Source organism: Dasypus novemcinctus, chromosome 16 (genome assembly GCF_030445035.2).
Source record: "Dasypus novemcinctus isolate mDasNov1 chromosome 16, mDasNov1.1.hap2, whole genome shotgun sequence".
In the NCBI taxonomy this organism is placed as follows: Eukaryota; Metazoa; Chordata; class Mammalia; order Cingulata; family Dasypodidae; genus Dasypus; species Dasypus novemcinctus.
Genome location: NC_080688.1, coordinates 70,829,539 through 70,856,203, shown reverse-complemented (window position 1 = coordinate 70,856,203; position 26,665 = coordinate 70,829,539). Strand labels below are relative to the sequence as shown.

Here is a 26,665-nt window from a genome sequence, read left to right as displayed (position 1 = left end):
ATAAAATATATGAGAGTATCATAATGATCTTGGGGTCGGGAGGGATATCTTAAAGAAGACATAAAAAGCACAAACAATAATGGAAAATATTGATAAATTTGACTGCATTAAAATTAAACAATTCTGTGTCACAAGAAATAAACAAAGTAGAAAGACAATCTGTAGCCTGGGAAAAAATATTTGTAATGTATATAATTAACAAAGAATTTTTATTAAAAATATATATTGCTCTCTCTGCCTAGAGGAGCCTGCACCAAATTTTGGTGTGTATTTCCATCTTTCCCTCTCATTTCTCAGCAAGCTCTGTTCTTTCCCTCATTTCCCAAATAGATTCTTTTTACTGGCCTAACTGAAAAAAAAATACATACATATACATATATATATATAAGACTTCTATAATAAACATAACTTGAAATAAGCATACAAGATTTATGTGAATACATCTTAAAAGAAAGTATTAAATGAAAACAGCAAAATTCAGAAAAATGTTTGGTGTACTGTTTACATAAAGTTAAAGACTGGATCTTCTTCAATAAAATAGAAAAAACATCTAATGCCTAAAAGTCCTCTTTCAATATTGCCCATCCCTAGTATTGTCAAAAATAACAAAAAGTTTAGATAAATCTTCCAAAAATATTTTCAATACAGAGTTCCTCTTCTTACCATCATATTCTTATGTTTTCTATCTCTTCAACATTTATCATAAGATGCCTGGTACTCCACTAGACTGAAACTACATTAGAGTAGAAAATCTTTTTCCTTTTTCTCCTTTTTTTCCCCCCTTTTTTTTCTTTTTTGAGGTACCGAGGTCCAGGGATTGAATCTGAGACCTCGTAAATGGGAAGCCAGCATTCAACCATGGAGCCACATCAGCTCCCCTGAGTTGCTTTTTTTCATTTGTTTGTTTGCTGTTTGTCTTTATTTTTAGGAGACACTGGGAACTGAACCTGGGACCTCCTGTGTAGGAAACAGGCACTCAACCGCTTGAGCCACATCTTCTCCCAGAGTAGAAAATCTTTTATTATTAGGGGTATACTTACAATAAGCACTAAATATTTGATTAGCCAATGAAAGAATTTATCAAAAGATTTAGAGTAGGTATCAATAAATATATGATGAACAGCTGCTTTTTTAAAGACACCTAGGCAGTGGACTTGGCCCAGTGGTTAGGTATCCATCTAACACATGGGATGTCTGCGATTCAAACCCCGGGCCTCCTTGACCCGTGCGGAGCTGGCTCATGCACAGTGCTGATGCGCGCAAGGAGTGCCCTGCCGTGCAGGGGTGTCCCCCACATAGGGGAGCCTCACATGCAAGGAGTGCACCCCATAAGGAGAGCCGCCCAGCACGAAAGAAAGTGCAGCCTGCCCAAGAATGGTGCCCCACACACGGAGAGTTGACACAACAAGATGACGCAACAAAAAGAAACACAGATTCCTGTGCTGTTGAGAATAACAGAAGCGGACAAAGAAGAAGATGCAGCAAATAGACACAGAGAACAGACAACCGGGGTGGGGGGAAGGGGAGAGAAATAAAATACATCTTTAAAAAAAATAAAAATAAAAACTAAAGAAACCTAATAGATATTAGCTATTAATAGAAATACTGAAAGCTTAAAACTCTTTGTCTTCAAAGATATACAATCTAATTAAAGAGAATAGATTAATAATAATTTTTTAAAACCCACAGCAATATATGCAAATCTTGTAACAATAGTTTTATACTTAATAGTTTATACTATTGTTTAAGTGTAAATGCAAACAGCAAAATTTCATGTCTGACATCTCTAAATTGTGAACTTCTTTTTTCAGTGCCTGACAATAAGATGTTTTCTCACTGTCTTGCCCAGCACCTAATTATAAGCATTGAAAAATGCTGTATATATAAAAGAAGGAAACCTTATGAACTAAGGAAATTTGAGAATACCTCTTAGAGAAAATTAGGAAACTTCTGATCTTTTAAAAAAACCCAACATACAAATATTCTAATGAATTCCTTATTTGTTTACCAAATCATAAAAGCAAAGGTCCACAGGAATATGGTTTTCCTCCAGAAATCTTAACTTTTTAGAGGTTTAAAAGTTTGATTTCACTCAAGCCTGTCACCTTCGTCTGAAAAGAACAATTAACAGGGAAAAGACAGTATAGCCAATATTGTTCAGATTTCATTTAACAACCTTCTGCTATAAGTAGTGGGTGTTAATCCAGTTTTCTCACACTGTCTTAGTTTTTTGTAGTTAACCAAATCCACACAAATGTTATTGCCCAAATTGTTTATTGTAAATTAAAATTTAGATGAATTCAGGACAAAACTAGTTCATCCAGATGGGGTTGGTAAACTATCTGCTACTCTACCAAAAAGGTTTGTCTACCCCTTTACTAAAGACCATTTTACATCCTGAAATTAAGACTTGGAACTATAAGATATTGCACAACCATACAAAATTTGATTACTGTTGGCTTATGATAAATACAGTAGGTAAAATTTGATTAGAAGATTTTAGAATGATCATAAATAAAATGAAAGCAGTCCTTTTAAAAAGACAAAAAAGAAACATATAAACACAACTGTAGAAAAATATTTTTGAAATAAATTGATGTATATTAATTATCTAATATTTAAATATACATGGCTTATTTCTTTACTATTATTTGCTAAATTAGCACTCCTTTACATTTATAGCATTGTATTTTCAGCTTACACTAAACTGTTAAATTTTCTTCATTTGTTAACTCTAGATATCGTGTTGAAGCAGTAATTCCAGAGTCAACATGCAAAGTATCTGATTTCCTTTTCGTACCTGAACAGAGAGTTACATGGGATAAATCATTAAAAAGGTGTAATATGATACACAGGATTGATTCGGTAATTAGTTGTTTAATATTGAATTTTTACTCTATTAATTTGTATTTAGTTCTATATCTTAGCAATTTGAGTTTATTGAACTCATGTTGACATTTAGTATTTTCTCTATTCAAATTAAATTGAAATCCTCATAAAGGCCTTATAACCCCTCTTTTTTAGTCAGCTATTTAATTCAAATTAGCTTTGTTCAATTTGTAAATACATACCACATTTTGAATCTCACACGTCAGCTTTTTTGCAGATGTATGCCTTTGTGAGGAGACTGAATTCATGGATTTAACTTCCCCAATTAGATTAAAAAGAAAAGAGAGTAAGCATGCCTGGTTAATTTGAAGTCAGTAGACTTAGTCATATTAAACTTGATAACAGGAACAATTAAATCATACTATGAAGGCTTAAGACCAGATAAAAATCATTTTTTAAGACAAAGGATAAAGTGTTAAATAATATTATATAGACTGTTGCAGTTTTAGAAACATTTTCTAATACTTTATCTCTGTTAAGCAGAGATGAAGAGAGAAGGAAAACAAGGACAAAAGAAAGATATAGGTAATCAGAATAGAAAGTTGAGGACATGGAGGGTGAGAAGAAGGGAAAGGCAATAAGAGAGGCAAGAAGGACCTCTCTCTGCTTCCTTCCCAGGCAGATGTTTACACTCCTTTGACCAATTAATTCATTCCATGAGTAAATTTTTAATTTTTTTATATTAAATTAAAGAAGTTGTAGGTTTCCAGAACAATCATGCATAAAATCCAGAATTCCCACATACTACCCTATTATTAACACCTTACATTAGTGGTGGTATATTTGTCACAATTGATGAAAGAACATTTTTAATTGTACTATTAAATATAGTCCATGCTTTATATTAGGGTTCACTGTCTGTGTTTTACATCCCCATGGTTTTTAAAAATTTTATTCTATAAGCATATAAAATCTATATTTTGTCCTTTTAACTACATTGAAATATATAATTCAGTGCTGCTAATTATATTCATGATATTGTGCTACCATCACCAGCATCCATTACCAAAAGTCTTCCATCACTCCAAATAGAAACTCTGTATAATTTAAACATTAATTCCCCAATCTCTCCCTCCTGCCCTGGCCCCTGGTAACCTATATTCTAGTTTCTAACTCTATGAATTTGCATATTCTAATTATTTCATATCATTGAGATCATACAATATTTGTCCTTTCGTATCTGCTTATTTCATTCACCATGTCTTCAAGATTCATCCATGTTGTCACACGTATAAGAACTTCACTCCTTGTTGCAAATGAATAATATATCATTATATGAATATCCATTCATCACTTGATGGACATTGGGGTTGCTTTCATTTTTGGCAATGTGAATAATGGCCTATTAACATCAGTGTACAAATATCTCTTAGAGTCCCTGCTTTCAATTCTTTTGGTTATATACCTAGAAGAGGAATTGCTGGCTTATACTGTAATATTATATTTAACTTTTTGAGGAACAATTTCTGAGCCAAATTGTCTTCCACAGCAGCTACACCATTTTACATTCCCATCAACAATGAATGAGTTGACCTGTTTCCCTGTATCTTCTCCAGCACTTGTACTTTTCATGTTTGTTTTTTTTTATAGTAGCCATTTTAAGGGGTGTGAAATAGTATCTCATTGTGGTTTTGATTTGCATTTCACTAATGGCTAAGGATATTGAGCATCTTTTCATGTGCTTTATGACCATTTGTGTATCTTCTTTAGAGAAATGTCTATACCAAGCTTTTGTCCATTTTTAATGGCGTTTTTTGTCTTTTTGTTGTTGAGTTGTAGCATTTCTTTACATATTCTCAATATCAAACACTTATCAGATATGTGGTTTCCAAATATTTTTTCCCAATTTTTAAGTTGTCTTTTTACTTAAAGATAAAGAAGTCCTTTGATGCACAAAAGTTTTTATGTTTGATGAGGGTCCCATTTAACAATATTTTCTTTTGTAAATTTTGCTCAGGGTGTAAAGTCTAAAAAACTTATCCTTATCACAGGGTCATGAAGATGATGCTTCTCTATGTTTTCTTCCAGGAGTTTTAAAGTTCTGGCTCTTATATTTAGATCTTCAATCCATTTTGAGTTGAATTTTGTATATGGTGTATGCCATTCTTTTGTATATGGACATCTAGTTTTCCCAGCACCATTTGCCGACAAGAGTATTCTTACCCAATTGAGCAAACATGACACCCTTTTCAAAACTTAGTTGGCCATAAGTGTGAGGGTTGATTTCTTAACTTTCTATTTGATTCCATTGGTCTGTATTTATGTTCTGTGCTAGTACCATGCTGTTTTGATTACTGTGGCTTTTGTAACAAATTTTAAGATTGGGAAGTGAGAGTCCTCCAACTTTATTCTTCATTTTCAAGATGCTTTTGGCTATTCAGGACTCCTACCCCTACCATAGAAGTTTGATGATTAACATTTCCATTCCTGCAAAAAAAGAGGTTGGAATTTTTACTGGGATTTTGTTGAATCTGTAAACTGCCTTGGGTAGAAATGACATCTTAGCAATATTTCGTCTTTCAATCCTTGAATTGAAATGTCCTTCCATTTATTTAGGTCTTTTTTATTTCTTTCAGCAATGTGTTCTAATTTTCCTCGTATAAGTCCTTTACATTCTTTGTTAGATTTAGTCCTAGATATTTGATTCTTTTACTTGCTGTTGTAAATGGAATTTTTTTTCTTTATTGCTTTTTCACATTGCCCATTATTAGTGTAGAGAAAATGTAATGATTTTTGGTGTTGATCTTGTACCATGCCATACTGCTGACTTTGTTTTTTAGTTCTAGTGGTTTATTGTGTTTTTTTTTTTTCAAAATTTGCTGTATGTAGGATCATGCCATCTGCAAATAGGGCAAGTTTTATATCCTCCTTTCCAATTCCGATGCCTTTTATTTTTTCTTCTGGCCTAATTGCTCTGGCTTGAACTTCAAGCACAATGTTGGTAATAGTGGTGATAGTAAGCATCTTTGTCTTGTTCCTGATCTTGGAGGTAAATCTTTCAGTCTTTCACCATTGAATATGATGTTAGCTGTGGGACTTTCACATATGCCCTTATCATGTTGAGGAAATTCCTTCTAGGAATAGGTCTAAGTATTTTTATCAAGAAGCATTTTAGGATATCGTCAAATCTCTTTTCTATATCTATTAAGATGATCATGTGTGTTTTTTCCTTCATTCACTTAATGTGGTATATTACATTAATTGATTTTCTTAGGTTTAAAAACCCTTGTACAGTTGGGATAAATCCCTTTCTTTTAATATGCTATTGGATTTGGTTTACTAATATTTTGTTAAGGATTTTACATCTATATTCATGAGACATTTATCTGTAATTTTTTTGTGGTATCTTTATCTGGCTTTGGTATGAGGGTGATGTTGGCCTCACAGAATGAGTTAGGGAATGTTCCCTGCATTCAGTTTTTTTCAAGAATTTGAGCAGAATTGGTGTTATTTCTTCTTGGAACATTTGATAAAATTCCTCTGTGAAGCCATCTGGTTCTGGGCCTTTTTGTTTGTTTGTAAGTTTTGAATGCTGAGTGAATCTCTTTACTGGTTATTGGTCCATTAAGATTTTACATTTCTTCTTGAGTCAGGGCAGGAAGTTTGTTTATTTCTAGGAATTTCTCCATTTCATTTAGGTTATCTAATTTGTTGACATGCAGTTATTCAAAGTATCCCCTTATCATCCTTTTTGTTTCTGTGGAGTCAATAAGTAATGTCATCCTTTTCATTTCTGATATTATTTTTGTCCTCTGTCTTTTTTTTTTTTTTTTTTGGTCAATCTAGCTAAAGGTTGGTCGATTTTATTGATCTTTTCAGAGAACCAACTTTTGATTTTGTTGATTCTTCTGGTTTTTTTTTTAATTCTCTATTTCCTTTATCTATGTTTCATGATCACTGTTATTTCCTTCCTTCTGCTTGCTTTGAGTTTAGTTTTTTCTCTTTTTCTAGATCCTCCAAGTTTTGAGGTCAGGTGTCTGATTTGAGATCTTCTTTTTTAATGAAAGCATTCAGAGTTATAAATTTCCCTCTCAGCACTTTCTTTACTGCATTCAATAAGTTTTGGTGTGTTGTGTTTTCATTTTCATTCACCTCAAAATATTGCCTAATTTCCCTTCTCATTTATTCTTTGACCCATTGGTTGTTTAAGAGTGCATTGATTAAATTTCCACATATTTGTGAATTTTCCCTTTCTCCTTCTGTTATTGATTTCCAGCTTTATTCCATGGTCAGGTATGATATATTGTATCACTTCAATATTTTTGAGTTTATGGAAATTTGTTTTGTGACCTAACATGTCATTTATCCTGAGGAATGATCCATATGCACTAGAGAAGAATGTGTATTCTGCTGCTATTGGCTAAAGTAGTCTCTCTCTCTCTCTCTATCTCGAGATATAAATATCTGATACATATATCTGTTATAGATATAGATATATCGGTTATATAGATATATGTCAGATATATATATATATCTTTAGGTATTATTGGTTTAGAATTTTGGTTTTCTATTTCCATATTGATCTTCTGCCTAGATGTTTTATCCATTTTTTAAATAATAGAAGTTGTGAGCTTACAAAACAGTTATGCATAATGTGCATGATTCCAATACATCACCCCGCCATCAAAACCTTACATTATTGTGGAACATTTGTTACAGATTATCTGACTATTATTGCTAAATATGTCCAAAGCATACATCTGGTATATTTTTCCATACACCCCTATTATTAACACTATGTATTAATACTGTACATTTGTTATAGAGCATGAGAGAACACTCTCATATTTGTACTGTTAACCACAGTCCTTCTCCACCACATGGTTCACTGTGTTATATAATCCCATGCCTTGTATAGTCTATCCAAAGTGTGCACTCAGTGGTTCTCACTTTCATGACACAGTTGTGCAGTCATTGCCCTAGTAAATCTTTGAACGTTTTCCTTAGTCCAAAAGAAAAAATCCCATACCCCCTATTATTAACACTTAGCATTGATATAATGCCTTCTTTGACATTGATGCAAGAATATTACAATATTGCTATTAACTATAGTCCACAAATTACATTAATTGTGTATTATAATTAATGCATCACTATTTTCTTATTACCTTGTATTAATAATAGCGATGTATATTTGTTCTAGTTCATACAGAAACGTTCTTGTATTTGTATTATTAACCTCAGTCCTCATCCACCTCTGGATTCACTATGTTATTTAGTCCCTAGATTATTCTCTAGCTTTCTTTCAATTGACATTTACATCTCTACACTACCTCTTTCAATCAAAATCCCATTTATAAACCAGCCATGTTAGTTATGCTCACTATAATGTGCTACCATCAACTCTATCCATTTCCACACTTTTACATTCAAGCTAATTGAAAATTCTACATACATTAAGCATCAGTAGCCCTTCTCAGTCCTCATCCTATCTCCTAGTAATCTATAGTCTGTGTTTTAACTCCATTTATTTGTTCTTCATATTTAGTTCATAATAGTGAGACCATACAATATTTGTCCTTTTTTTTTAAGATTTATTTATTTCTCCCCCCCACCCCTCATTGTTTGTTCTTGCTGTCTGCTCTGTGCCCATTCACTGTGTGTTCTTCTATGTCTGCTTGTCTTCTCTTTTTTTTTCAAAGATTTATTTATTTATATATATATATACACACACACACCCTCCCGCCCCAGTTGTCTGTTCTCTGTGTCTGTTTGCTGCAAAGTCTTTGTCCGCTTCTGTTGTCAGAATGTGTTTCTTTTTGTTGCATCATCTTGTTGTGTCAGCTTCTCCATGTGTGCAGCACCATTCTTGGGCAGGCTGCACTTTCTTTTGCGCTGGGCAGCTCTCCTTGTGGGGCGCACTCCTTGCGCATGGGGCTCCCCTACACGGGGGACATCCCTGCGTGGCAGGGCACTCCTTGCGCACATCAGCACTGCGCATGGGCCAGCTCCACATGGGTCAAGGAGGCCCAGGGTTTGAACCACGGACCTCCCATGTGGTAGATGGATGCTCTAACCACTGGGCCAAGTCTGCTTCCCTGTCTTCTCTTTAGGCAGCACTGTGAACCAATCCCGAGACCTTCCAGAGTGGGAGAGAGGCCCTCTATCTCTTGTGCCACCTCAGCTCCCTGGTCTACTGCATCTCTTATTGTCTCTCCTCTGTGTCTCTTTTCATTGCGTCATCTTGCTGTGCCAGCTGTCCACATGGGCCAAGCACTCCCCTGCAAGCCAGTACTCCTATGCAGGCCAGCATTCCATGTGGGCCAGCACTGTGCTCAGGCCAGCTCTCTGCACGGGCTTACTCACCATGCTGACCAGCTCACCATGTGGGCCAGCTTGCCTTCACCAGGAGGCCCCAGGAATTGAACCCTGGACCTCCTATATGGTAGACAGGAGCCCAGTCGCTTGAGCCATATCCACTTCCCTATTTGTCCTTTTGTGTCTGGCTTATTTCACTTAGCATAATGCCTTCAAGGTTCATCCATGTTATCATGTGTCCCAATTTCATTCCTTCTTACAGCAGTGTACTATTCCATCACTGTTCTATCCACTTTTGAAAGTGATTATTGAAATCTCCCATTAATATAGAGCTTTCTTTTTCTCTTCACATCTATAAATATTTGTTTCATGTATTTTGGGACACTTTCATTAGGTATATATTTACTTAGAATTGTTATGTCTTGTTGAATTGATCATTTTCAGAATACAGTGTCCTTCTTTGTTCATCATAATAGTTTTTTACTTAAAGTCTATTTTATCTGATATTAGTATAGCTACCACAGCCCTCTTTTTGTTACTACTTGCATGGTATATTTTTGTGCATCCTTTCACTTTCAACCACTTATATCTTTGAATTTAAAGTGAGTCTTTTGTAAACAGCATATTTTTGAGTTATGTTTTTTCATCCATTCTGCCAATCTCTGCCTTTTGACTAGAGAATTTAATACACTTACATTTAAAGTAACTACTGAGAATGCAGGACTTTCTCCTGCCATTTTGCTATTTTGTCTTTTTTTTTTTTAGGTCTTATACCTTTTCTGTTCCTCAATTTTTCCATTAATAACTACTTTCATATTTTTTTACTGTACCATTTTGGGTCCCTTCTCATTTCTTTCTGAATATATTTTTCATGTACTTTCTTTGCAGTTACCAGGGTTTTTTTAATATTCTAAATCTATAACAATAATTTAATGTGATACCAAGTTATCTTCAATAGCATACACTTACACTTTTCCTATACCCCTCTGTCTCTCTACCTTTTTTTATCTGTACTTCATATAAGTTTCTTTGTACACATTATATGTCCAAAACCTTAGACTTATCATTAATTTTTATGTTATGCATTTTAGCACCTGTAGGAAGAAGTGGAGTTAAAAAACAAAACATACAATATAATAATACCAGCATTTATAACTACATGTAATTACCTTTTCCCAGAGGTCTTTATTTTTTATTGCTGCTTTGCTTCACTGTCTAGTGTCCTTTCCTTTCAGTCTGAAGAATTCTCTTTAGCATTGCTTATAGGGCAGATCTAATGATAATGAACTCCTTCAGCTTTTGTTTATCTGGGAATGTCTTAATCTCTCCCTCATTTTGAAAGAAAGCCTTGCCAGATATGAACTTCTTTGTTGGCAATTGTTTTCTTTCAGCTAAATATTTCATACCACTGCCTTCTTGTACCCATGGTTTCTAAGAAATCTTAATCTTATTGGGATTCCTTTGTACATAATTATTTGCTTTTCTCTTATAGTTCTCAGAACTCTCTCCTTGTTTTTGGCATTGGACAATTTGATTACTTGTGTCTGGGTGTGGTTCTCTTGGGGTTTAGCCTGTATAGGGTTTATTTTAAGCATGCATATTAATATCTTTCCTTAAATTTGGGAAGTTTTCTGGCATTACTTCTTTGACTATTCCTTCTGTCCCTTTCTCTCTTTCTTCCCCTTCTGGGACTCCTATACATTATATTGGTACTGATGGTGTCACCCAGGTCTCTTAGGCTCTGTTCATTCTTTTTCATTCCTTTTTTCTTTTTGCTCCTCAGTCAGAAACATTTCAGTTGTGTTATCTTTGAAATCACTTCTTCGTTCTTCCGCCACTTCCAATATTCTGTTGAAACCATCTAGGAAATTTTCATTACTGTTATTATGTTCATTGTTTTCCTCATAGACTTTAGTTCTTTCTTTGTGTTTTCCTTAATCTCCTTGAGTATATCAAGGATCATTTTTTTTAAATCTCTGTCTGGTAAGTGCAAAGTTTGGTCCTCTTTGTTGCTGGTTCCTGGATTTTTTTTCTTGTTCTTCTATATTTTCATTTGCTAAAGATGCTAAGAACAAAATACCAGAAGTAGGTTGACTTTTATAAAGGGAATTTATTAGGGTAAATTTCTGAGGCTGTGAAAATGTCCAAACCAAAGCATCATTAAAGATTCTATCCTACCAAAAATCAGCTTCTGGCAATCCTGGAATCCTGCCATGTAGCAAGGCAAGATGGCGGCCAGTCTCTGCTTTCTCCTCCAGGCTTTCTCCCTGAGCTTAGCTGTGGGTGATCAGGCATATGGCCCATCTCTTCCCAGATCTGTCTCCTTTTTTTTTTTTTTTTTTTTTAAAGATTTATTTTTATTTATTTAATTCCCCTCCCCTCCCCTGGTTGTCTGTTTTCTGTGTCTTTTTGCTGCGTCTTGTTTCTTTGTCCGCTTCTGTTGTCATCAGCGGCACGGGAAGTGTGGGCGGCGCCATTCCTGGGCAGGCTGCACTTTCTTTCACGCTGGGTGGCTCTCCTTATGGGTGCACTCCTTGCGCGTGGGGCTCCCCTACGCGGGGGTCACCCCTGCGTGGCGCGGCACTCCTTGCGCGCATCAGCACTATGCATGGGCCAGCTCCACACGGGTCAAGGAGGCCTGGGGCTTGAACCGCGGACCTCCCATGTGGTAGACGGACGCCCTAACCACTGGGCCAAAGTCCGTTTCCCGTGGTCTGTCTCCTTAGCTTTTGGTTTGTTCCACTGGTTCCAGTCTCTGATCTCTCTCTCAGCCTCTCAGGGTTTCTCCGTCTTTCTGTGGTTCTCACATGGCAGGGTCAAAATGGGAGCTGTTTTTCTCTGTGTTTCTGCTTTCAGTTCTCTGCTTATATAAGACTAACAAGAGGGCTAGACCCACCCTGGGCTGTGCCTCACTGACATAGTTCAATCAAAGGTCCTAGAGCAATCTAATCAAAATTGACCAAATCAAAAGTTCCCATAACAGAATCTAACCAAAAGATCCCACCACATACAATAGATTTGCAGACACAGGGATGGCTTAACTTAAGAATATAATTTTCTGGGGTCCACAGAAGAAACTAGGACACTTTGGATGGGCCATCATTTCCTGTTTCTTTGTTTGCCTTGTAATCTTTTGCTGCATACATGGATTTTCATATTTTTTTGAGATTTTTTTTAAAGATTTATTTATTAATTTCTCTCCCCTCCCCCTCCACCCCAGTTGTCTGTTCTCTGTGTCCATTTGCTGTATGTTCTTCTTTGTCTGCTTCTGTTGTCAGCAGCACGGGAATCTGTGTCTCTTTTTGTTGCATCGTCTTGCTTTGTCAGCTCTCCGTGTGTGTGGCCCCATTCCTGGGCAGGCTGAACTTTCTTTCGTACTGGACGGCTCTGTTTATGGGGTACACTCCTTGCGCATGGGGCTCCCCTACACGGCGGGCACGGCACTCCTTGTGCGCATCAGTACTGCACGTGGGCCAGCTCCACATGGGTCAAGGAGGCCCAGGGTTTGAACCACGGACCTCCCATGTGGTAGATGGATGCCCTATCCATTGGGCCAACTCCGCTTCCAAATTTTCCTATTTTAAAGCATTAACTGTGGGTTTAGTATTTGAGCTGTTTTTTCAGTTTGTATAGTATTCAACTAGTGATGTGACATAGATTTTCTTGAATGCTAGGAGCCAATCAAAATGAACAAACCGAAGGAAAAAGCATATTTCACTGTCTTTGCAAATTGGCTCTGCTTTGGCTAATGGTTGCTTCAGAGCTTAGCCCTCCTATCAAGAAGTTTAGCTTGAGGCAAATGTGAGGTACAGGGTCCTCTCTGTCTTATCTGAGTCTGTATGAAACTGTGGAGCCTGCTTCTTTTCCTGGGCTTGGGCATGGTAGAGGCCTTAGGAATTCTCCATTTACAATTAACATGAGTTGGAGTGAATGCCCCTTTACTCCCTTGAAATAGTCTTTCACCTCTTCCTGGGTGGTCTCTCCAGTGACTTAATGCAGGTAGTCCTTTGCCCTAGGTCACTTCAACTTATTATTTCTCACATTGTTCCAGCGGTCTACAGTACACTTCTCAGGACAAACTCTGGGAGGGTAAACCTGAGACAAGTTCCCTGGCTTATTCTCATGGACTTCCATGTACTGCATACATGTACCCCCATGTGCACACAGGGGCCACTCTGCTCCATGTAGAACAGGACCAGGAACCTACAATGGGAATACAAGCTGGGTCCACCTTGTGTTGTAGAGGGAGTGGGGAACAGGCCAGCAAGGGCCCAAGGAACTTGCTTTCTCTGCGGCTTTTAAAGCTGTGTTTTCTGATTCAGCACTTGCCAGTTAATGTAGCCCTTTAACAGTTTTCTGTAGTTTAGAGGAAGGTTACTATATTAAAAACAGTAACTTTTGCCTGAGAGGGACTAGAACAATAGCTACCCTCTGAGCTGGTCCCCTGTGATCTGAAGTAGCTGATCAAGAGTAGTGATCAGCAATAAAACAACACACCCAGCATTTGAAGAACTAGGCCTTTATGTCCCACCCTGGCACCAGTAAGCCATGCCATAAGCCTGAGCTCCAGACCCACTGCTGCCCACCTAGAGTCTGGGTGTTAAGTGAATGGGTGGTCACTGCAGTAAATGTGAAACTTTCCATTATTTATTGCAATTTACCAGCCTCTTCCTCCTGCTCCTTCATGGATACTACAGTGTTCCTCTAGACTCCAGAGTTTCAAAACAGTTGATTGAGACAGTTCTTGTCAGTTTAATAGTTGTTTTGGTGGAGGTACTGATTCCTGGAGACTCCTACAACACCATCTTCCCACAGTCCTTTTGCCACAAATACTTTCTGAGCAGCTATTATGAACTACATACTGTTTTGGACTCTGGGATACATGAAGGAACAAGAAAGAAAATATCCCTGAGTTCACAAAGCTTATATTATAGTCAGAAGAGACATAATAAACAAGTAAGCAGTTTAAAAAACAAGATAGTACCAGATAATAAGTTTTTTGAAGTCTAGGACTGTAGCAGTTTGATATAGTATAGTTATGAATTCCAAAAATAGATATTGCATTATGTTTATAATCTGGTCTTTACTGGGGCATGATTAAATTATGATTAGGGATTTGATTGGGCCATGTTAGCAAAAGATAGAGGGAAGCATTATTGATGTTGGAGTTTGATGCTGAAACCTTAAGCAGGAGCCCCAGGAAGTAAGCAAACAGAGGAAAGACGCAAGCTCCAGGAAGAGAAGAACCCTGATCCCATGAAGAGGCAAGCCCTGGGAGGAGAGGAACCCTGAACCCAGAGAGAAGCAAGACCCTGAAAGGGAGGAACCCAGGAAGCCTGAACCCCCACAGCCATTGGCAGCCATCTTGCTTCAACACATGAAAATGAACTGTGAGGGAAGTAACTTAAGCTTTATGGCCTGGTATCTGTAAGCTCCTACCCCAAATAAATACCCTTTATAAAAACCAACCAATTTCTAGTATTTTGCATCAGCACCCTTTGGCTGACTAATACAGAATTTGATACTGAGGAGTGGGGAAGTGCTTTTGCAATTATTGAAATTCTGGAACAGTTTTGTAAAGGGGTAAGAGGTATGTTTTGGAGTAATTGTGAAATGCTTGGAAGAAAAGACCTACAGTGTTTTGAAGAGACTGTTGACAGCAAAATGGATGCTTAAGAGACTTTTTATGATGCCATAGAAGTAAATGATGAAACTATTATTTGAACTGGAGAAAAGGTGATCCATGGTTTAAAGTTGCAGAGAACTTAGCAAGATTAACTTCTGGTATTTTATGGAAGGAAGAATTTGCAAATCGTAAGCCTGGGCATTTAGCTGAAGAAATTTCCAAAGGAAACCCAGAGAATGCGGCTTGGCTTCTCCTTGCAGCTTATAGAAAAATGCTAGATGAGAGAGATATCCTGAGGACTGAACTGTTGGGCACAAAGAACACAGAAACTGATTCTGGAAATTCCAAGCCTCTGGAAATCAAGCTCCCAGATGAAAGTGCCTCATTTGGGGACTTAACTAAACTTGGAACTTGTAAATAAAGATTGAAGATGCTGTAATCTAGGAAAGACTTGTGGAAAGTCTTACTGTCTGATGACTTGGACCCCTGCTTCTTGCACGCTAAACCAACAAGGTTTTTGAGAGAACTATATGAACAAAACCACTGTAGGCTTGAACTAAAAGGGACAAGGAAAGGAAAGATTGAAGGAGAAACAGCTTTCAGAGGAAAACCATGGAAGCTGAGATCTGGAATTAAGACATCACCTTGGGCCGAGAGGAACCCCACCCATGTGTACAGAGAGGGTAAGTTTTCCCCAGCAGTTAAAGAGGGTAGATGTTCCCACCCAATGTTCAGGGAGAGTTTTGCCACCCCAGGGTACAGAGAGGGTAGAGCACATTCCTCAAGGATTAGGGTGGTTAAGGTCAGCACTCCACAGGTTTAAGAGGGGTGAACCTGTCCCCCATGGATTAGGGAAGGCCAGGTGGTCAACTTGCTGCTCTGAGAGGGTTGAACCTGTATGCCAAAGATTAGGGAAAGCCAGGTGGTCAACTTGTGCTGTATGCCAAAGGTTACGGAGAATGTTGTCTTCGTGTCACTATACTAGGGTGGTTAAGACTCTAACCCAAAGATCAGGTAAGGTGTGGCAATCACCCCAACACTCTTGGGGGTGAGCTCTGGAGCTTGTTCCACACCCAGATGCTGGATGAAAGTGAGACCAAGAAAATGGCCATTGAGCAATCATGTGGAAAGGGTCGGTTCCCATAAGGCATCAAGGAGAGGTAACCATCATTTTAAGAATGGTTCTCAGACTTTGAAATCGAATGGAGGAAGCCCTGCAGGTTTACTGAACTATAGAGGGCTCATGACTCATGTTTCCCTCCCAATTTCTCCTTATTGTAATGAAAATGCTTATCCTTTGTCTGTCCACTTGTGTATTGGAAACAGATAAATTGTTTTTAAGTTTCAGAGGTCTAAAGTAGAGAGAACTTTGCCCAAAGCGAAACTGTATTTCTTTAAATTGATTATGATATGATTTAGTACTTGCATGGTTACTGATTTGAGATTTTCTTAAATATTGTAATGTCTTTTTGGAATTCAGAGGGTGGAATGTAGCAGTTTGATATAGTTATGAATTCCAAAAATAGATACTGGATTATGTTTGCAATCTGGTCTGTACCTGGGCATGATTAAATTATGATTAGGGCTTTGATTGGACCTCGACAGTAGGGCATTGAGTCCCCATCCACCAAGGGGTGGGAACTCACAGATAAAAGACATGGCAAAGGACAGAGTGAAGGGTTTTGATGTTGGATTTTTGATATTGGAGTTTGATGCTGAAGCCTTAAGCTGGATCCCCAGGAAATAAGCACACAGAGGAAAGAGTAGCAAGCCCCAGGAAGAGAGGAACACTGAGCCCAGGAAGAAGCAAGCCCTGGAAGGAGAGGAACCCAAAACCCAGAGAGAAGCAAAACCCTGAAAGGGAGGAACCCAGGAAGCCTAGACCCTTGTAGCCATGAGCAGCCATCTTGCTCCAACACGTGAAAATAGACTTTGGTGAGGGAAGTTACTTATGCTTTATGGCCTGGTATCTGTAAGCTCCTACCCCGAATAAATACCCTTTATAAAAACTAACCAATTTCTAGTATTTTGCAACAGCACCTCTTTGGCTGACTAAGACAAGGACTGATAAGAATGACAAGTATTATGAAGGCTAATAGGATAGGATATGACCAAGAGAAGCTAATGAAGGAGGACTCTGAGTGACAAACATTAGAGAAGAAACATGAATATCAAGATGAAGATGATGGAGATAGACTTGCAAAGATCTAGAAAAGTGTTGCAGGCAGAGGGAAAAGTACATGGAAAGGCCTTAGAACTATAGTGAGCCTTGGTAGTTTTTAATGAATAGAAAACAAGGTCTGTGGGGTTTGCACATAAAGAATAAGAGAGAAAAAAGAGAAAGGAAAAGAGTGGTAAAGAGGTGAAGTTAGAGAGCTTAGACTGGGATTAGATTCTGTAAGAACGTCATCAATCATGAGGAAAATTTTTATTCTAAGTTTAGTGGGAAACCATTGGAGGCTTTTCAGCAGGGGAATGGCTGATTTGATTTGCACTTTCAAGAGATAGCTGCAGGGAAACAGACTTGGCCCAGTGGTTAGGGCATCCGTCTACCACATGGGCGGACGGCGGTTCAAACCCCGGTCCTCCTTGAGCCATGCGCAGCTGGCCCATGTGCAGTGTTGATGTGCTCAAGGAGTGCCCTGCCACGCAGGGGTGTCCCCCGCGCAAGGAGTAGCCACCCAGCGCGAAAGGAAGTGCTGCCTGCCCGGGAATGGCACCCACACATGGAGAGCTGACACAACAAGATAACTCAACAGAAAGAGACACAGATTCCCGTGCTGCTGAGAACAACAGAAGCGGACAAAGAAGAAGACACAGCAAATAGACACAGAGAACAGACAACCGGGGTGGGGGGGAAGGGAGAGAAATAAATAAATCTTTAAAAAAAAAAAAAAGAGAGAGATAGCTGCTGAATAGAGAATGGATTCAAAAGGGCAAAAAGGAAATCAGCAAGACCAGTTAGCTAACATAGAAATAATGGTGTCTTAAGTTAGAGTGGTAGCAGTGGAGAGGGAGATTAATCAGAGGATTCAAAGATATTTTTTAGAGATGGAGTCAATAGTACTTACTAATGCAAAGATAGAAAGGGAGTCAAGATGATCTAAAACTGGATTGGCTGATAGTTTCAAAATAAAATGAGTGACTTTAAGGTATGTAAATAGTAACTCAATAAATGTGTTTTTTAAAAAATGGGTTCCAGGGTTTTGGCTAATAATAACTTTGTTAGAAACTTGTAGTAAACATAAATGATGGGGTAAAACAAACTTTTATGATTTTTACAACTGATTGAGTTTGTTAAATTCCAGATCATTGGGTCTTAAGGTCTTTGAGACTCCCTGCCGTATTCCACTCATCAAAACAAACAAAAATAATACTCAACACATCTACCATCATCTTGCCGTTTATTTAAAATAGAACTTTGTAGCTTGTTTTCCTTCCTTTTAGGAAAATGATTCTAAAATTTTGGATGGTAGAGAGGTTGTAGAAAGCCAGGATGGTAAATCAGTTTCATCTACAAGATGAGCAATCCTGAAATTCCTATCCACAAAAAACACATGTCCATACTCCCCTTGAGATTTCAAGCTTCAGTTTGAGAAACATTGCCTTTAAAACTAAAAATCTAAACACTTGGACTGTCCCTTTTATGATTATATAACAAAATTCTGTTACCACTTCAATATTTCTGCTGTTGCTGCAAATCAGTTGTAATAATGGAAAGAATGGAGTTGGAGAAGAAAAAGAAGGAAAGGAGGGGAGGGGAGGGGAAGAAAAGAAAAGACTTGAAAACAAATCAGAGACATTATGTGACTTACCCAAGGTTACTACAGTCGCTATGTGGCAGAACCAGGACGTGTACCTGGTTTCTTGATTCCAAAGTTGATTCCCTTTCCAGTGTTCCTCAGTTATTTCTGAAGAGCATTACATTGTAAGAAGAATTACCTTAGCTCCCTTGAATGTTTATAGTATTCATCTCCAAAAGTGCTAAATCAGTGTTTTAGAACTTACCTAGCCAATGTGGAATAGTAGAAAGTAGTACAGTATGGGGAACCTGGAAATGAATTCTAGGTCTGCAATTTTCTCTAGTTGTACATGTGAATTAATCTGTTGGACCTCGATTTCTTCATTTAAATTAAGATAGATGATCCTCCAGATTTCTTCTTGATTCTCTATATTTATAACAATAGGACCAAATGCTTCTTTAACACAGAAAATACAAGCTTATTTAGTAATAATGCCTTAAAACTTCAAAGACTTTCTTTTTTGGAGTAGGGCCAACCTTGTGCAAAAAAATCTTGGGAAAAAATACAAAGAATAGATATTAAAATAATTGTTGCAATAATTATGTCTTGATTTGTTGCAGGACACTATTATATGTCATACCATTACACAAAGTTTTGCCATGGGCTCAATTTCCCCCCGAGATTTTATTGACTTAGTACACATCGAGCACTACGAAGGGAATACTGAGATTGTCAGTTGTAAGTTGAAACGTTTTGCCCATGTTTTAGAATTACTGAGTCACAATTTGATTTTTCCTTTAATTCACAATTTGAAAGAAACTATATTTTCAATTATTTCCTGTATGTTTTTATTTATTCAGTGGGACCAACAAATACTTGTATCATTTAGACAAGTCTAATGTTTACTCCAACTCCAAAGGTGCCATTATTTACATCATGGTCAATGACTATGGCATCTCCTGGACATGTACAGCATATACCCTGCAGCATTGAGTATAAATAGCTGTAGGCTAAAACCTCAAGGAACACACTTTTAAATCCCTAAGAAACAAAATTAATTTTTGTATATATAAATTTACATTGCTTAGAATAGGCATATCCAATTACTGATAAAACTATTAAAGACATTCCCACTAAATAGGTCTTTACATCAATATACTTATAATATTTCCTCAAGAAACTGGAGGTTCTGATCTATCCCTAGTCTTCCCAAAAATGTATCACTCTGAAAAATACAAATGTGTAACCACTTCCTGCTTCCTACCAAAAGATCTCTGAACTCAGACAACTTAAGAGGGAATTTGGTGGGACAGTGATGTAGAACCCTGTTCTTGTCCATAATTAGGTTTAACCTCACCATTCCTATATGAATAACTTTGTCTGCTATAAACTACTTGGAGGTAAGGACAATTAAATTTTGTTAATTGCTATTTCCCAGCAAAGTTTCAGTTACTCTGATATTTCTGTCGTACTTCAAGTTTAGAGTCTGGATTACCATAGTTCTGCTAATACACTCAAACCCAGGTAGCTCATACCACTAAGGAATGAGGTTCATAACCTTCATATATGTTACCTCATTTTATAAATGAGGGCACATAGAAAATTTATTTGCTGCCTACGACACAAAATACAGGCAGAATCACAAATCTGTTAGTTTGCATATTTTGAAAGTAGATCATTTCTGTCTTCGTTATTAATGGTCAGAAGGGAAGTAAAAAAATAAGTGAGAAGTTAAAATCACAATAACAACTAGAGATAATCAGTCACTTAGTGCACAAATCACTACGGGATTTGCTGTAAGCAGTTTCCTTTGAAATAATTTTCAACAAATACTGATATTTTTCTTTGTAGTGACTTAGTTTTAGCTCCCTATGCACCTGATTTGAGCTAAATATAATACTTTGAATGCATCATCTCACAAATGAAGAAATTGAAGTTTACAGAAATTAAACAGTTAAGAAATTGTCACATCACTGATAAGCCACTGAATCAGAATTAAAACTCAGGCATCTCTGATATTCCAAAATCCATACTAATTACCACTATATGCTTCACAAAAGACCCACATGTGTCTTTTTGTGGAATATAACAGATTTTTTTCAAAGACAGGCATAATGTTCATATTTTAAGAGAAAAAAATATTTTAATATCACTTTTGGCAGTACCATTATGCCAGCCTAAAAGTCTCTTAGGTTATGATGCAGGCCAACTTGTTAAAATGGAAAACTAATTCAACCACACTAAGTCTGCTAAACTATTGTTTAACATTATAGTTCCCACAGATTTGATAGCTTATTTTGAAATCATATAGGAAAAGCCATTTTCTCTGACAAGAGCAAACTTCAAATGCACAGATTAAACAAAAACATTTTTTATATTTTTAGTAAGAGTATATATAATTACCATAAACTTAACTATAATCAAATCACCTCCCTCCTACATTCATGCTCAACACTGATATTATGCTGCATAATTCCCAAAACAAATGCTACTGATTTTTCTTTATACTTTGAGGTTAGCTACAGGGAGTTGGCAGAAGGTAGGATTTTACACTATCTTTATTGACAAGCCATATAACCACTTCAAATATCTTTTTTAAAAAAAACATTAACTAAAATCTATAATTCTACTGCATTGATAGAATAGTCTTTTCTTTATGAATTCTTCCTTTGCTTCAAGTTTCAGAAAATAATTAAATGCTACTTTTTACAATTTTTCCTTTATAAAAAAGCTAACAGCGTCTTTGAAATGTCAGCATGAATAAATTTGAGAGGACAGTACTGCTATGCTGGCATTTTTTCACTTTGGGCCTGAGTGTGCATTCATACACACACACATATAAAAGTAATGAAAATATTGACAATAATTAGGTAAAATTAAATTCTATATCAGACATTTTTCTAAAATATATGCACCTACATTTAGACTTTGTGGAATAGGTTTCATTTTAATTTTTTTTAATCACTTAGCTAAGAGTGTGGATTTGCCAGATTATCCTCCATCTTCAAATTACATCCGTGGTTATAACCATCCTTGTGGCTATATATGCTCACCTCTTCAAGGGTAAGTGTTATCTGCATTCGTTTACATCTTAAGTATAAACAAAAAGGATACTTTTCTGTAAAGTATGATCTCATATTGCTGGGAATAGTCACACACACATATGTACATGCATGCCACACATACACACAAACATTTCCCCCTAGTTACCCTTTCACTATTGTCTCCTATTTTTCCATTAGAGTTACTTCTATGAATTATTAAGATATTCCTGTATTAAAACTAAATTTACCCAGAATTATACTTAAATTTATCCACAATTAATAATTTACCTTGAGTGAATTCTTTCCAAGGGACTGCCTGCTGAAAGCAAATCCTGCAGAATTAAGTATCCAATAGGTAAATTCAGATAAGTGAAAAATTGGAGAATCTGAGATGAATCAGTGCCTATAAATAACCAGCCTAGGAATAAAATGGTAACATAAAATACACATATTCAGTAAAATCATATACATCAATTCAATCTATACCATTTCACAAATTCCTCAATTTCCAATTTTTGCTAAATGATTTTAAGTAAATGTATTGGTATATAAAAAACATGCAAAAATTTGGTATTAGTTATAAACCTATCAATGTAAGAAAAAAACTACATGATAAAATTACATTTTAGACCTGTATTTCTTAAAGTTTTCTCTATTGACCCAGTAAAATAAAAGAAATTCATAATTATTTGCATAAGTGGACAGGATTATTGATGCAGATAATGATAAAAGTAATAATAATGTGTGGACTTTCTACCCATCTATCAATTTTGAAGTCTATGGCCTTTACTTTATTTTCCATAGCAGGGGAGAACAACACAAAAGAAGGGTTATTGTTTCAAATCAGCAAGGTTAATGAGCTATTGGCATGGCCCAGTTGGGAAGCTATACCCTGAAGTGTGCTTCACAAACAATGTTCCCTTCTTGAAGCTTGTCAGTTTTCCTTTATACAGCAAAAAATGCTGACCTAAAAGTCTCATTGAATGTTCTCCTCTTCCAGGAAGGGAATACTGTGTAGCATCCTGCTGGAGTAAATATATAGTCTCACTTATAGTCACAGAGAAAGATACTGGCAAAAACAATCTATTGTACTGTCCCTTTTCAGGCAGTCCAACTGTAGCACTTTGATATGGTTACAAATTCCAAAAATAGATATTGGATTATGTTTGTAATCTGTTCTGTACCTGGGCATGATTAAGTTATGATTAGGGCTTTGATTGGACCACATCATTAAGGTGTTGAGTCCCTACCTAGGGGACTCACAGATAAAGGCATGGCAAAGGACAGAGTTGAGGGTTTTTGATGTTGGAGTTTTGGTGATGGAGTTTGATGCTGAAGCCTTAAGCTGGAGCCCCAGGAAGTAAGCTCACAGAGGAAAGAGAAGCAAGCCCCAGAAAGAGAGGGAACCCTGAGCCCAGGAAGAAGCAAGCCCTGGGAAGAAAGGAATCCTGAGCCCAGAGAGAAGCAAGACCCAGGAAGGGAGGAACCCAGGAAGCATGAACCCTTGCAGATGTCAGCAGCCATCTTGTTCCACACTTGAAAATAGACTTTGGTGAGGGAAGTAACTTACACTTTATGGCCTGGTATCTGTAAGCTCCTACCCCAAATAAATACCCTTTATAAAAACCAACCAATTTCTAGTATTTTGCATCAGCACCCTTTGGCTGACTAATACACCAAACTTTTGGACAGTTTCCAAGTCATGTATAAAACTTGTAAAACATGTTATCACTAATAATGATAGTCTCCAGTAAAAATTGAAAAGAGTTTAAGTGTGTAAAGCCCTAGTAGACGCAAATATAAATTCACGACCATACATACTGCTAGTATGATTCTCAGGCTAGCCATTTGAGGCACTATAAAAATAGTCTATATATGGGAACCTCTTATGTTTTTTAATGTAATGTTTTGTGTGATCTCTTTTTAATACAATAAAAAATACAAAAAATAATAATAATAATTAATACTGCCTTGTCAAGGGCACCCTTATTGAAAAAAAAAAAGTCTAAATTCTGCCTAGAGAAGGGAATGAGGAAAAGGACACACACTATTGGTTGGAGCAATGGCTTCTATACTACCTAAAAGAATTTTGTAAAACTGTAGTCCCTCTTACACATTTTTGGGTTGACAATAAAATTTTTTATAAGTTTGAATGGGCAAATGGGTGCATTTCCAGCATACTGTAAATATTGACATTTTAAAAACTGATCACATCATTCTTATAAATGTGTCCAGTAGAATCTAAACACCACAATTTGAACCCACCATTATGTTATCCTTTTCAAAATGCACACTACCCTTAACAGTAAAAATTTAACACCATTCCTTTCCTCCTTGAACTCACATTTTTATTCTTTTTTTCCTCATATAATTTTATCTACAAGCATGTATTTTATGTGTTGAAGTCTTTTATTAATCACCCTATCATATTTCTCTGAAACAAAAATATGTACTTAAATTTAATATTTTAATTTTTTTTATTTCCTGAGATTCATAAGTATCTAAATGTTAAAAATTATATATGTCTTCTGGATTGAGTTGTTATCAGTACCCATTGATCAAAATAAAAATATATTTTAAATTTTGTTAAATTATTATTTAACATTAAAAAAACAGTTGTTGGAAATGTATCTTTTATTGTGAGGAAAATTTAGATAGCACATACTATGTGCCAGTCATGGTTATAAACAATTTACATATATTGACTCATTTGATTCTCACAGTACTCCTAAAAAGTAGATATAACAGATATTTTACAAGACAGGAAACAGAAGCCTCAAGAAATTAAGTAACTTTCTTAAGGTTACACATAAGTAATGGCAAACCTTGGCTTCAAACTGAGGCAGACTGGTTCCAGAGTCCATGTTTCTACCCATTATTTCATTTAACTGTGAACAGATATTACTCACTATACTAATAAAATGAGACAGTATTTAACATCATGTCTACTCTTTTCATTTTTATCGATCTGAGCACTGAATAACTTTGCTCACATAAATAGAAGATATTTAATTCTAGCAGTGTTACTGATGCTTTGAACTACTTCTGAGTTGTATACCAAAAATTATATAGAACCCTATCATCAGAGATCATTTTTAACGATCTTTCAGCTCACAACTCAGTTAAGTCCTTCCATTTTGTTGAAAAGCAAAGAATTGACAAATTTCAAAAGGATTTATTACCCAGTCATTTGTCTTTTACTTTTCAACTCACATTCAATAGATACAAATTTCTCTTTGACACCTCAAAGATTTTTATATGCCAGGGTAAAGTTACCTAGTATTATTCAGATTCGGGATGGAAGACATGTATGTCTTTTTTCTGTAAAACAAGAGAAGGGTGATTATGGACAGGTTGATGGGAAAGGAAAAACTTCCTTCTCTATCAGAGACATATTCTCAAATCAGTATAAGGAAAAAGTGCATATGGAAGTTGAAGTTTTGAAAATGTATTCCCTTAAAAGTATTCATCCTCTTATACCCCTTGAAAAGTCTTCACATACTCCAGTTGGAAGATCAGTGGGTAAGAGTATAAAATACTACAATCTTCTTGAAGAATAATTTGAGAAATAACATTTCAAAATGTTAAATGCAAAAAACCTTTGACCTAGAAATTCTATATATACATATTTATAGAAGTGCAAATGGATACATTACAAAAATATTTTATTGAGGCTTTATTTATAATTGCAAAAATTAAGAAACAACCTAAACTGTAGTCAATAAGGGACTGATTAAATAGAATATGAAATACTGTGTGCATTCACAAAAAATAATTAAGCAGATCTGTATGTATTGACACAGAAGAAAATGTATGATATACCATTAAGAGGAAAAGAACTAGTTAGTTGCAGAAAAATAAATATATCTAATTTTGTAAAAGCAAAAATGTTTATATGCATATATGTGTGATATATATACATTTACCTACATATGTATGCTCTGTTTGTATATACAAAGCCATCTAAAAAAATAGTCAAAACTATAAACAGTGATTATCTCTGGGGAACAAAATAAAGGGAATAAGGGAGGACAGTCATCTTTAATTATGAAAATGTTGTATTTAAGTTTTTATAATAAGCATATATTGCTTTAGTAATTTAAAATATCAACAAAATGACAAAAATGGTAAAAGCTTCCTAAAGCTGAAGACTTTAAAACACATTCTGACTTCTTTCTTAATGTTTTTATGTAAATTTTATAAGGATGTATATGCAAATTACTTAGTCTTTTTTAGATTTCCTTTCTTCAGTAACTATTCTATGATAAGCACTTTTGAGGGAAACAATGGCTAATAAGTCAAGAATCTTGTTCACCATAAACTTATAAATTCAATATTTAATACTAAAAATTCTCATCATTTTAACTCTTTCTTTGCTTAAAGGAACCCAGCACATTCCAAACTAGTGATGTTTGTCCAGACAGAAATGAGAGGAAGATTGTCCCCATCAATAATTGAAGCAACCCTGCCTTCTAACTTAGTAAGCTTCATCATCAACGCAAAAGATGGACTAAAGGCAATCCAGACGGCAGGACGAGAATGCAGTCGTAGGGGTCATACATCAATCCGGAAGAAGTGAGGCTGTCCTACTCTAAAATCATGGATGGCAGTTACTGCAGTTAACCACTAAAGCATTATGAATGAATACTGGTAAACTATTCTAGATAGTAGTCTTGTACATATTATTGAAGGTACTTTGTGAAAATAAGAACTCATAGTTGTACAAGAGAACAGCATTAAATGTAGTTTTTAATCTCACCTAAGAATGATGTTAAATAACAAGTGCCCTTAATATATCTGTATCTTCGGAAGGTTCAATGCGGATCAGCAGAATATCCATGTCTACATAAAATACCATGACTTTAAAATGCTGTTTGACCTAAAGTAAGGGGGAAATGGAAAGGAGAAATGAGTTTATATGGCTACGAGTCTCTAAAAAAGAGTCTGGAGGCTGGCAGAAGGTTTGCCCTCATGCACAACTGAGCAGAGTCAGAGAGACAGATAAAGCAGATACAACCCCCAGATATTGGTTCCTTTGAGGGCTAAAGAGACCCATGGGAGTTATGGTCATGGCCGATGGGGTTAACTACCAGGGCAGATGGCCC

At 36.2% G+C, this 26,665-nt stretch overlaps 1 protein-coding gene across 1 annotated transcript in view; it reads left to right on the top strand.

Moving 5' to 3' along the window:
• STARD6 (StAR related lipid transfer domain containing 6) overlaps positions 1-26,318 on the top strand; it is a 37,513-nt gene extending 11,195 nt beyond the window's left edge. The window contains exons 5-8 of the mRNA XM_058277758.2: positions 2,739-2,865; positions 19,137-19,254; positions 21,486-21,579; positions 25,944-26,318. Of these exons, the coding sequence (XP_058133741.1) occupies positions 2,739-2,865; positions 19,137-19,254; positions 21,486-21,579; positions 25,944-26,139 (535 nt within the window). The 3' untranslated portion in view covers positions 26,140-26,318. The remainder of the gene's footprint in view (positions 1-2,738; positions 2,866-19,136; positions 19,255-21,485; positions 21,580-25,943) is intronic.
• Positions 26,319-26,665: the final 347 nt, after the last annotated feature.